General features: G+C 33.4%; 1 protein-coding gene across 1 annotated transcript; it reads right to left on the bottom strand.

The window, feature by feature from the left end:
- Positions 1–12843: 12843 nt before the first annotated feature.
- LOC143637072 (uncharacterized) lies at positions 12844–13940 on the bottom strand. The gene has a single exon (XM_077104533.1). It carries the CDS (start codon positions 13788–13790, stop codon positions 12999–13001), a length of 792 nt encoding a protein of 263 aa, XP_076960648.1. The 5' UTR covers positions 13791–13940; the 3' UTR covers positions 12844–12998.
- Between the last annotated feature and the right edge of the window lie 653 nt (positions 13941–14593).

Below are 14593 nucleotides of genomic sequence, written 5' to 3'. Positions count from 1 at the left end.
CAGTGATATGACGAGAACATCCGCTATCCATGATCCAGTTTTCACCAGAAATGGTCTTGGATGAACCCTACACATAAACAAAAGTGATTAGTTCAAAAGGGCAGCCCAGGCCTCAGTCTTGGGCACCTTTTGGTTTTCTCTTTGATCATTAATTTTAACAGTTTTCAATTGTTGTTCAGCCACTTGTGAATAAGTTACAGGCTTCTTAGACTTTCGTCTTAAGTATGCTTCCTGAACAATGTTTGAATTCCTGTTTTGACGTATAGGTTCAGTTGGAATGAATTTTGGTTTCACTTGACCGTGTGTCTCATTGATATTAAACATCTTCCGAGGATTCACATTAGAGAATAAAATATGAGTATCATCAGCATATGACACAGGTCATTTCAGAATCTCCTTAACCACTGGAATTGGCTTAGATTTGTCCTTGATAAAAGGATGAAGATTCTGAAAGTTTTGCTGACTACAATTCCTCACAACATGACCTTGTTGACCGCATAAAAAACACGTTCGCATGTCCACATGATGATGTTTAGAAGAAATTGGAATAGATGATTGATGATGACTCACATTTTTAGTCATGCAGTTAGCAAACTCATCAGTCAATTCAGCTTTCTTCTTAAATAAAAATCTAAATTAGAACTATTTGAAAAACTTTTTAGTGTATCTGTTCCAGTTGACTTAACAAAGTTAATCTTCTTAGCTTGTTTTAAAAATTGTTTTGCCTTAATCAATGGATCAGAATGAACTGATGTTTTCGCTTGAGCATACACACGTTCAAGTTCACGAACCTTGGAAGTTTCATTGTAAAACACACTCTCAATTAGCTCAGGCTTAATGATACTAATTGGAATATCTTTTTCAGTGAACATTGTGTCCATTCCTTTTAACTTAAAAACTCTAGCAGCAGATGGCTTAGAACTAGAAGGATTAACGAAACGCATTAAATCCTCATCAGAAATTTTCGGTTTAACTGACTTCTTTGCCTTCATAGAGTTCACTTTCTTTGAATTTTCCTTTTTCTCTTGAGGTTTGTGTGAACCATACACTGCTTCCTCAAATTCGTGAGGTTCACACAGAATATGATTAGAACTGGGAATGTTCTTATTCTTGTGTATAATCTCTGGTTCAAACACATCCTCGATAATGACCTCGTCATTGTGTTCAACAAACACCTTTTTGCTTTGGACATGAGATTTTTGAGGAACAGATTGGGTTTTAACATCTTTAAATGAAATGTAGATTTAACGAATCACAAGTCAACTTAACGAATTGACCAAATGAATTTACCAAGTCAACTTAGCGAATTGACCAAATGAATTGACCAAGTCAACTTAACGAATTGATCAAACGAATTAGATAAACTTAGCGAATCACTAAAGAATTATTAGCGAATCAGCTACAGTTGATAACGAATCAACACTATAGCGAATCAGGTTGTTACAACTGTTTGTAACAAACTTGATTCCTTTCTGCCACGTGGCAAAAAGTTGTTAGAGCACAAATCCCAAGACAGACACGTATCAAACGAATCAGTTATCTAGTTTAGCAAACTAGATAACACGAATTAATTAACCCACACGAATCAGTTAGCGAACTGATAGCGAATCAAGTTAAAAACATAACGAATCGCCTGGAACTTTATAACGAATCGCATTCATCTTCATATCTTCAAACATTCAACGTGTTTTTCCAGATTTATGAAGATCAAACCCAGAAACTTAGTAATGCCAGATCCGTAATACACACTCAATTGTCAACCAAATCTAACAAACAATATACCAAAATCTTCGTAATCACAACGCGAATTCAGCTCAACACATCTCGTAACCGATTATCACAATACACTAATCAATTTCAACAAAAACTAATCCTCTGTTTACGGACTCAAACCGAAAACACAATAAACCTTATAAATCCAATCCACAATCCAATTCCACTCAATTGAACATTAATAATACCTTAACCAAACCAGATTCACTCTAATCCATCAAGATTCATTCCAAATCAGCTCAAATCGATTCAAAATCAATCCAAACAGAAAATAAACACGAAAACTATAACAATAACAATCAAACCAAGCGAATTGAGCTCCGAAGGCTCTGATACCACTTGTTTGTTCCCGTTTATCTCGTTCTAATCAATATCTAATGCTTAGATCTAATCTAGATCTATATGTTGATATTAATTATACGGACCTAACTCTATAATACCTTAGTTCGATTGCCATTAGTATGTAGTATATATTATCAGTATGTATGTATGTAATTATAATGTTAATTTAAGCTTTGAGTGAGAGAGATCTGCAAATACGTTAATACCTTAAATAATTTTTCTCTCTCTGTTTTCGACACTTTACAAGTGAACAGTGGTTAACTATATATAGAAGGCGACCTGGTTCGCTAACATCCCCTAGCGAACCAGCTTCCCCTTCGTTAAATAAGTTAACTTAACGAACCTCCCCCTGATTCGTTAACATCCCCTAACGAATCAGGAGGGAATACATTATAATGTCCTAGTTCGCTAACATCCCTAGCGAACTAGACTTAAACTTAACGAACTAGTCTTAGTTCGCTAACATTCCTAGCGAACTAGACATAATTTTAACGAATTAGATAAATATAAACATTTAACATTACATTTAAATATCAAATAAACATTAATGATAAATACAAAGACTCTAGACGCAAAATCGTGCACTATCAAACATTACTTGCAGGATAGAGCCATACTTTCACCAACAAACGAAATTGTTGATGAGATTAATAATATTTTGCTCAAGTTTTTTCCAGGTGATGAAGTCGAGTACTTAAGTTCAGATACCATATGTAATTCAGAATATATCAATGACACTCTTGATACAACTTTATGCTTGCCTGAACTGCTTAATGGTCTAATAATATTTGGACTACCAAACCACAAGCTTGTGCTAAAAGTTGGTGTTCCTGTTATGCTCCTTAGAAATCTTAACCAGAAAGAAGGCTTATGTAACGGTGCTCGACTACAGATTATATCTTTAGGTACTTGTGTGGTTGAAAAAAAAATTATTTTTGGAACTAACATTGGTCATAGAGTTTTGATCCATAGATCGCCACTGACGCCATCAGACAACAAAACAGCATACAAATTTCAAAGACGACAATTATTTCTTGCAGTATGTTTCGCGATGACGATAAACAAAGCCAATGTCAATCATTATATAGGGTTGGTTTGTACTTAAAAGAACTTGTGTTCTCACATGGACAACAATACGTTGCCTTGTAAAGAGTTACAAGCAGGTGTGGGCTAAAGATTCTGATTCTTGATAAACAAGGTAATCTGACCAATACAACCACAAATGTTGTGTACAAGGAAAATCTTATTTGTAAAATACTTGGGTAACTATTCTTTTGTAATTCCTAAAATTTTAATATAAGTTGTAATTGTATTAACAATATATGATAATTGTGTTATTGATTGTATTTTGCTTAATATTTAAATATTAAAATTTTCATTAAGTGCCCGTGTAATACATGGGTCTCAAACTAGTTAATCTTATATAACAAGAAAAGAAACCAGTCTACCACCAAGATATCCGATATCCACACAAAGTTGTAGGTCTCATCGCTTGAAGATGTTGGGTACTGTCGCAGGAAGCCACAAAGCAGCTCCTCCGCCGCCACCAACACAGGTCGTTGCCGCCATTGTATGTTTATTCGTTCGTCACCTAGCATTTGTTCATTGAACCTCGGTGTCTCAACCGGTTATTTATTAACCGAGGTAAAGTTAAAATTGTCGGTTTGGATTCATATTTAATTTAGTTGTCTTGTTTTGTATTCGTATTGTTTGTACCCGGGTCCTGCCAGGTTCCATGAAAGTGATTATTACTCATTCATATTTATTCCGCTACGTTGATAATAATTAATGAGATTAATAATTATGAAACCTTTACTAAAACCGGGTTTAATCGTTAAATCGTTGAATGAGCACCACTGGAACCCTACACATATAAGCTTTGTTCGTTTCAAATGTCTCAATATATCTTTTTATATACAGGTGGATCACTAATTCAAAGAATATTATATTTAAAAAATTGGGTATCTTGACATATAAATATTAATAGACATCCACTCTAGGGACTAGTGTAATAATGAAACTTAAAAGACTAAAACAGTAATATGACAATACCATTGTCACCAATCAATCTAAGGTGAAAATGTTGGGCGCGAACTGATTGTTCACAGCTCACAAGGTACTATCATACAAATTAATATATGATAATACATATTTAATTTATTTAAATAAGCAATTTAAAAATGAGTACATCAACTCATAGAATATTACAAAACAAATCTAAACCATCTTGTATACATTTTATCCTAAAGGTCATCACTAAGTGTTCTTCACTTTGATAGACAATCCAACCTGCAAATGCTTACAAAATAGAAAAAGTTTGTCAACACGAGTTGAGTGAGAAAATCACCAGTTTTGACACTACAATAATATATAAGAAAAACTGCAAAACTGTTATCTGTGAGTATAACCAATCAAACAATAAGCATATAAATATTGCAAACAAATAATGATGTGTGGGCTAAACCATTGCCATGCGAATCGGGGTTTGATTATCATGAGTAAGTAATTGAGTTGTCGGTGAAACCATTTTCATGTGATCGGACGCCGACCACTATGACATGATGTGACAATTGATAAATGATGGACCTCTCCGAATGCGATAAATAAACACATAAACAAATAACAAGTAGCAAGTAGTCATTCAATTGATACACAACACAAATATTAACAGTTTGCGTTGAGGGTATAATAAAATGTGTAAATCGATAGTCGGTACGCATAATTCCCCAAAAGTTTGAAAACGGTAAAATAGAGGTGTGATTACTCACCTGATTAGAAAGAGGAATGAGTGTGATAAGAATGGAAATAAATAAACGCCACGCTCGCTGAGGAAAATCAACGGACAGATCCTAAGTAATAGTTATGGCTGAAAAATACTACGAATTAATAAATGGATTAATAGAGTTTTGAGAGCGAACGAGTACTCGTGAGATAATATAATTGATCTCAATTTCATCATTTATTTATAAGGGTTATTTTTAATTAAAGTTGTAATAAATAATATATAATTATTTATATATAAAAAAATACATTTGTTTATAATAAACTTGACCAATAATTATCTATATATGTTAAATAACAAGATATATGTATTTTAAATTAAAAACTTATTAAAATCTTTATTGTTTAAACTTTTATTAATTTGTAATGCTTATAATTTATATATGCATATGCATATATAAACATATACCTGTACATATGTTTTTATCATATGTACAAGAAAACGACTAATTATCATGCCGGTTATGATAATATACTGATTAATTATCATTTTTATATTATTTGTAATGTAATTGAGTGATTTAATATAATTAAATATCTAATAAAAAAGTTTCCAAAAAAATAGGGTCGGGAACTCGAAACCCCCTCCCCCCACAACCAGCATCTAAAGTCTTAACTAAGCTTGCACCAGCCACTGGGCTGGTGACTAACCCAGATGATAAACAGAAACGATTTATATATACACACAATCACTTAACCCAAATCAAATAAGAACCCTAACAATTCAATAGGCCAAATCACTAACTGTTTGGCCGATTAACCATTTAATGAAATTGACATATCGACGAAACAAAATCATGAAACAATTGCTTACAATTATTACGTATTGATGCTTAATTGCATTGATTATAGCCGGCCAACATGCGGCCAAGAAGGGATATTCGCAAGCCGTGATAATTTAATTAACAATGGGGGTTGGATTCGCGATGTCACAATGGAGATTCAGACCAAATTAATTGAGTTTTTATGACCTATAGATAGTATAACCTAAACATGTTATAGACGGTTAGTTTAAAAAGTCAATTCACAAGAAATTGATAATGATTTTCAAATTAACTACGTCGGCAAGGCCATTTAGACTAGAATGAACGATTCTACAAGATCAATTTTTAGTAAAATCACGAAAATTGTGGTTCAAGGCATAAACTGGATCCGGGCTTGAATTTGGTTACGGGTTTGGATTAACGAGTTAGGTATTATATTTGGCAGATTTTGCATAATGATCCCTCAACTTTAGATGAGGATACGTATAGGGATTAAAGTAAGGTCTAGGGTGTAAAGGTGTACATAATTGAAAGTTATTTTGATAAAATAAATATAATAAACAATAATAATAAAATAGTAATAACTCGATAATTGCGATGTCTTTTTTGATAAAAATAACCCGAACATAGAAACGGGTCGGGTAAGGGTTAACAAAATAATAAACTAAAAATCCGAGTTGTTACAACCATAGAGATCATCAATGTGATTGGGGGGGATTCGGACTCAGTCATTTAATTGGGTCAGTTTGGTTAAATTTAAAACCTTATGGGTTGAAATGGGTTGGGTAATTTAATTAAAAGGGTCGAAATAGGTTATTCAAGAAAATCCTGAACTTTGAATTGGGTCAAATTGGGTTAATCTTTTTAAAACACCGGGTTGCTTAATGCTTAGGGTTACTCTATTTCTGCTCCAGAAAACAATGGGTTGGTGAAGTCTTCTAAACAATCGCTTCTTTATTGTCACACCCCAACCTACGGCGGAAATGTCGGGGCGTGAGCTGATTGTCACAGCTCACAAGGTACTATTATGCAATTGTAAAGCGACAATATCTAATTAATTTATTAATTTTCAACAAACATTTAAGTACAACAAAAATAGAGAAAATTACAATACAAAACCAACTATTCTTGTTTATGTTTAACATCCTAAGGTCATCTCTACGTGAGCTTCAGTTCGATAAGCAATCCAGTCTATAACCTGCAAATGCGTACAAAATATATATATTTGTCAACAACACATGTTGAGTGAGTAGATTCACCAGTTTTGACACAAACAAAATGATATTATACAATGATATAAATAATAGAGTAAAAATAAGCAAAACTGTTATCTGTGAGTATAAACAATGAAAGTGTTAAGCAAGTAATGAGTGTCGGTGAAACCATTGCCAATGCGATCGGGCTCCGGCCACTACGACGGTCGTATGATCATACTATAATGAGATTATGTTGGACCTCTCCGAATGCGATTCAAGTAAGCAAGTAAGCAAATAGCAAGTAACAAACAGTCATTCAATTGATATACAACACAAAGATCACAGTTTGCGTTTGAGGAATAATAAGATAAATAATTTGATAAATGGTACGCAAGTGTCCCCAAAACATTTGAAAACAAGTAAAATAGGGGAGTGATTACTCACCTGATAAGAGGAACGAAACTAAAATGATGATGTGAGAATGATGAACCCTTCAGGATACACCGACAAGAATTCCTAGTTAAGTAATATAATATTATGGATTAATTAATAATGAGATAACACGTATAAAGAATTTAGGATTTCGATGTTATTTAAGTTATGTTTGGAATTATAATATTATGGATTGAACGATTGCTTACTATTGTTATATTTATTGCAAACCAATATATTTGTTATCCTTTGTTTGGAGGAATTAATACAAAATACCATCGATCTTATACTTGATAAAGTAACTAATTAAATAATTTAAATGAGTAAAATTATTTAAATATATATATAAACATGGTTTAAGATAATATATAAGCAAATAAATAAATTATAATAATAATGTTTAAATAAAAACATACTTCGGATCGTCAACGAAGCTTTAAAGATAAGAGTTTTATTTAACGTTTTTAATATGTTTATTACATTATCGTTTAAAAAAATTAATATAATATATATATATATGACGAGTTTGTAAAGACGTTCAACGGCTAGAAAACGTGAGTTAAAAGTGTCGGGTTTTAATAAGATAACGATGATTTATTATTAATATATATAATATACTTAAAATACATACATATACATATATATATACACACACATGTATATATACACGTAACTGAAAGCTCGTAACGAGATTTGACAAGACCGTAAACTCTAAGATGCCGGTTTTAATAAAATAGTGTTTATTTATTAATAATATAAATCATTAAAAGGGAAAAAAATAAAAGAGATAAAAATGGGGCTGCTGGGACTCGAACCCGGGTGGACCAGCATCTCCACATTTAACGTACACAAACCCAGCCAACAAGGTCGGGTATAACAATTGTTTATTAGACCAGAAAGAAACTTTATAAACAAATATCGGTAAATCCCCCAAATTGATTTTTAACCCTAGAATTTGCAATTGACCAGTCTGTTATATGTTTGATTAAATTGATTTAGGGTTTTCTTAACCGATCAAAGACGAACTAATAGAACCAATCAATTACCTTAAGTGATGATGTTATGATGGTGAAACTGAAAGAACAGCGACGGCAAAGAAAACGAACAGGGTTCATGATCCACAGATGATTATACTTCAATTGGGGTTAGGGCTTGGCTTCGTGATGATGATAGAATGGTGTGGATGCGTTTAATTGAATTATGATGAAGGTTAGATAATGTATTACAAACGGGTTGTAGACGGCTGTGTGTAATCGTTAATACGTATTAGTCTTACCTTGTTTTCCTTAATTAAAAGAGTCGGTGAGATTTATTAGGCATGAATAACGATTTGCACGAATTAATTCCAATTTAGACGCGAGAATTGAGGTTCAAGCAAGTTACACGGGTCATCGGGTTTGGTTCTTGGGTTATGGATACGGGTTTGGATGTTAGTTTGAGCAAAATTGAAATTAGGTCCTTGAAGAAAGAAGAGGGAAACAATCCTGGATAAAAGTTTAGTGTAGGGTAAAATTTTGCAATATCATGTAATTTATTTTATATAATTAAATAATTTAAGAATAATACAATAATATTAAAATAATTAGATAATTTGATAAAACGGGTCGGGTAAATGATTAGGATATAATTTTGAAAAACCCGAGTTGTTACATTTATTGTCGGCGGTAGGGTTTCATCACCACCACCGTTCGCCGTTGCCGCCGACAACCAATCTTATATTCCCCGTCGGTAACATCATCCAGTGATCCAGTCACCACCGCCGTTCGCCATACGCAGCCATGAGCTACAATTTGATCTTCATCTCCGGGTAACTAGTCTATGTCTCGATCTTTATGTGCATCTTAGTGTTTAATTGATTTATGCATATTAATTTGTGTTCTATACTTCCATAAATGATTAACCTGATGATTAAATAATTAGGTTAAACGATATGAACAAATCGAAAACACATGTTGTCAGATGTAACAATTAGCTTAAACTCTCACCAATGTACTCTATATTGGATTTGTTATAAAAAGCTCTATTGTTTTAATTTGATAGTTGTTGCTTTTGCACTTTTGACTTGCATTCTGTTCTGCCAATGAAATATTATGCACCATAACATTGGTAGTTTGGCACCAGTCATCAATCTCTATTTGTATCATGCATATTAAATTAGTTATATTATGAAAGTAAAGAAACCAAGTGGATTTGTTATAATTTGAGAGATTTAACCACTATATTTACTTTCCAAGAGTTTAGATTGTTTGTTTCCAAATGAGTTATTTTAACTTGTTTGACTTTTGTTAATATTTTTTTACATGAATTTTGGTAGGTCAAGATTCAAGAATATTTGGCGAATATGTCAAGAAAAACCGGTTTTAATCGACATAGTATAAGTGAGGAACGAGATGATGAAGTTAATTCAAATGATTCAAGTAAACGTTCTTATGTTTGGGACTACTTTGAACACATAATGGTTGAACATGATGGGACGAAGAAAGTAAGTTGTAAAGCGTGTGGACAGAAGTACAAGGTTGGTACAAATTTGGGAACATCAAAATTAAAACGACATATCCCTAAGTGTTTTGATATTGATGAGCCATTCCACCAAAAAAGCGTGCCTCTTTAGATATGGAAATGTATAAAGAAAAGATAGCAATTTTCATCATCAAACATAACTACCCTTTTAGTTATGTTGAACATGAGGGAACACGAGATTTGCATAAATTCTTACATATGGATGTGAAGGACATGACAAGAAACACTGCAAAGGCACATATCTTAAGAATATATGATCGAGAGAAGATAATTCTAGAAGATAAATTACAAAGCATGACTAGTAGGATATGTTTGACTTCTGTGACTTATAGACTTCTCTCACGACTGACGGATATATGGCATTGACAGCTCATTATGTTGATGAGGATTGGGTTCTAAGAAAAAAGGTACTAAATTTTAGATGTATACCTCCTCCACACAGTGGTTTTATCATAGCATAGCACATGATCAACTTTTTGGCAGATTGGGATATTGAGAAAAAGATTTTCACAGTAACACTAGATAATGCAAAGTATATGATGTTTTAGTATCTTCTTTGAAAAGTCATTTCCGTTTGAATAACGTATTAGTGTGTTATGATGATTATACTCATGTGTGTTGTTCTGCCCATGTATTAAATCTTGTTGTTCAAGCTGGAATGAAAGTAATTGAAGGAACCATTGAAAAGGTTCGAGATTCGGTTAAGTATGTAGGAGGAAGTGCTTCCAGGAAGTGTAAGTTCGCAGAATGCATCGAATTAATTTCATTACGGTGCGGTATACATGTTCGTCAAGATATCGTAACGAGATGGAATTCTACATATCTTATGCTTGATTGTGCATTGGCTTATCGTCAGGCTTATTCTCAGTTAGCACTAGTTGATTCCAATTTTAAAAGTAATCCATCAGAAGAGGAATAGAAAAGGGTTGAAATAATCACAAAAACTTTTGAAACCTTTCTATGATATCACTTTTTGTTTTCTGGAAGCTTATATCCGACTTCCAACTTATATTTTCATCAAGTGTGGAAAATTCAATTGCATATTGAAGAAACAATTCGCAATACGGATGACATTATTAGTAACATGGCAAAAAACATGAAAAAAAAGTTTGATAAATATTGAGAAAGTTATAGTATGGTGTTGTCTTTTGCGGTTATTTTATATCCATGGTACAAGGTTAAGCTTGTTCATTATTGTTTCTCAAAACTTGACATGAAAGTTGATGAGCGAAAAGCAAAATTGAGTTGATGTCATTCATAAGCTATTTATGGAGTATGATATTCAATCGGAGACAATGCCCGATTCTTCAAGACCCGAGAGTTCAAATGTTGGTGACAACACGTTGGACGAGTTGGAGGGATTTGACTCATTTGAAAGCCAATATAGAAATGATGTTAACGAAAAGTCTCAGTTAACATTATACTTGGATGAACCTCAACTTGACAGAAAATAACCACTTGATGTTTTACGGTATTGGAAGGATAATCAAGGAAGGTATCCAAAAGTGGCTCTAATAGCTCGTGATATATTGAGCATCCCAATTACTACCGTTGCTTCCAAATCATCTTTTAGCATCGGAGGTCGGGTTTTGAGCAAGTATCGAACTTAACCTTTACCATCAAATGTTGAGGCGTTGCTATGCGCTCAAGATTGGTTGGATGTTTTACAAGGTACTAAAAGTTCATTATCTTTGCAACTAAATTTTATGTTTATATGTTTATTAATATAACAACTTTCATTTTTCACATATTTAGATGAAAACGAGATGGAGATGTAGGAACAACTTGTAGAAGACATTGAAACTTTGATTCCAAGTTATAATAGTAGCAATTTATATTGACCTAAGAGGTATTAAGAAAACATTCTCTTTGCAACTTATTTTTATGTTTGTATATGTATTATTAAAACAGATTTCCTTTTTTACATATTTAGATGAAAAAGAGATCGAGATGAAGGAACAACTTCTGTTGACCAAGAATGCAAACTTGTAGTAAGGTTTTTAGTTGTTTTGAATTGTTTAATGTCATCATTGTTATTTTGGATAAAGACATTGTGCAAATATGTAAAATCTTAAAGTCCTTAAATGATGTTTTGGTTTTGGTTTAACGTTTTGGTTAGGAAATGTCATCATTGTTTACCTTGTATGAAGTCTTGATTATGTAACTTGATGAAACGGACAAAACGAGCTGAATTGCTGATTTTTCTTGTTGAATTGCTGTAAAATTGGTCAAAACATGCTGAAACAAGTTGTTAGGTGCTGAAACGAACTGAAAAATCGCTTAAACGAGCTGTTAGGTGCTGAAACGAACTGAAAAATCGCTTAAACGGGCTGTTAAGTGCTGAAATGAACTGAAAAATCACTTAAACGAGCTTTTGCTGTTAAAACGAGCTGTAACGTGTTGAAAACGCGTTGATTCGTTGGTCAAAAAAATAAAAAAAAAACTGACCTGAAACCCGTTTTGACCCCTTCCGACCATGACCCGTTCTAACCCGAACCTGTTGACCATAACCCGTTCCGACCCGAACCAAAACAACCATTTTTTAAGTGACCCGTTTCGACCCTAACTCGTTATAACCCTAACCCGTTCCGACCCATGACCCGTTTCGACCCAACCCAACCCATTTACCACCTCTAATCGAGTCAAATATATAAAACCAAGTTTGTTAATTGAATTTGATAGATAATTTAATTGACACCAATTATAAAAGGGTAATTAGATGTTTATATTGTTTACCAAATCACTACGTTTGGTAACTCATTAGCAAATGAATATTAAATGGGTTGACCTCAACACAAAAACGACGACTTTAAACGGATATGCCACTATGATAAGGATGAATATATGAAAAATGTTTGAATTGAACAATCCAACCACTCAACCAGTTTGTGCTATATTACATTTTCACCTGTGTATTGGTTTGTGCTCTTTTACATTTCCGCCCGTGTATAGACAGACTACTCATTATGCAATTAACTCGAAACAAACTCAAGAGCAACATTGATTAATATGCTTACATTATAAACGTTTGATAGGGATATTAACTATACCGAACACAAACATAAAGAACCAAATGCCCGCCAATAACATAACTAAAATGGCATCTAAACATTCAAGTGCAGACTGCATATTCAAATCTATATAAATAAAACGGGTCACAAATTACAATAAACAATTGCAGCATGCAACCCTAACTGATAATCTCCCTAATCAGCCAATCAAGACTCGGGTACGCAAAATACAGAACAAGAATAGACGGAACCGCAAACAGGATCGTAACAAGAATATACACAGCTAAGATGATCACACTCGCGGGTATGGCATATAAAACAATAAGAAGAAATATAAACACGAATGGGAACTTAGCTGTCAAGTGGACAAAATAGATCAATGACTTGCTAAGAAACGAGTGCAATCTATTTATGTTAGAATCAGTAGCACGTGAATCTTGACCATGATCTGGTTCATGGGTGCACGGGCTAATTGTGGTGTTAGCCCGGGCGGTCTGGTTAGTGGGCCAGCTGCGGTTCCATGACCAAGAAGACACGGGTGCATGATCCGCACAAGACGAATGAGACTTGATCCGATCACCATTCTTGCTCTCAACCATCCAAAGAAGAAAGTAATTCTTTTTGGGAAACATAAGATTCCCTTTGTAAACGAGGCGAAACGATAACATGTTACACCAAGGGCACGATATGAAAAACGGGAGTTGAATTGGAAGAGTCGGTAGTTTGACCACAGCCCATTGGAACGCGAGTACACAGTTCTTACAGAGGGTGTGACCACACCATAACACGTAAGGCACGTTTTCTACAATGTTAAAAGATTCCCAGCAAATCGGGCACTCAAAAGCTTCATCTCCATTGTTACTTTCAGAGGTTTCATCATCTGAACAGTCAAAAGAAGCTTGATTGGATCTTGTAGAGTCAACTTTTGGTCCAGAGGGACTCATAATGGCATTTGAAGTATATCTCCACATGTTGAATACCCTAATTTTTATTCTTGAAACTACTAGATCATCAAATCAATGCCTGCAAACTAGAAAACCTTAAACTTAACTTCATGACATGAAAGTATCCAACTTTAAGTAGAAAACAATGAGAACTGCAGCAATACAGACACATATTGTTTTAACTCTGACTAGGGGTGTAAACACGCCGAGCCAAGCCAGCCTGATCTCGGCTCGTTTTAATTTAAGAGGGCTTGAGCTCGGGCTTATTATTTATTAATAATTTAATTAATTTACTTATATATGTTTATAGCTATTCAGATATATATTAATAATTATAATTATTACATATAATATAATATATATTATCTTATTATTTTTAGCATATGTTTATATATAACAATAGTTATTATATAGATATATTAAATATGAATTATATAAATAAAAAGCTTGTTTAGGCTCACATGCTGGCTCGAGCTCGATATGTGAACCTCTGGCTCGAGCTTGTTTAAGCTCAGCTCGATTCGAATTTCATCGAGTCGATCTCGAGTAGCTCGGCTAATTTACACATAAAATAGTTTATGTAACAGCATAACCACCCGTCATATATATAACATAAGTTGTGATTCACCTAAAAGATTTACTTATCGTACACAACTAAACCACAATGGTAGGCCTTTAAACGAATTGAACGAACACGAACAAAGGTATGTTCATGTTGGTACTTAATCGAACAAATATTTGTGTTCATGTTCGTTTATTTAAAAAATGAACAAGTTCGTGTTTGCTTATGTTTGTTTGTATAAAATCTAAACAAACGATTCACGAACATA

This window comes from Bidens hawaiensis, unplaced genomic scaffold, assembly GCF_021521415.1.
Source record: "Bidens hawaiensis isolate Kalapana, Puna unplaced genomic scaffold, B.hawaiensis_p1.1 tig00008123_1, whole genome shotgun sequence".
In the NCBI taxonomy this organism is placed as follows: Eukaryota; Viridiplantae; Streptophyta; class Magnoliopsida; order Asterales; family Asteraceae; genus Bidens; species Bidens hawaiensis.
The sequence above is the reverse complement of the archived record's forward strand: the minus strand, read 5'-3'. Positions and strand labels throughout refer to the sequence as shown.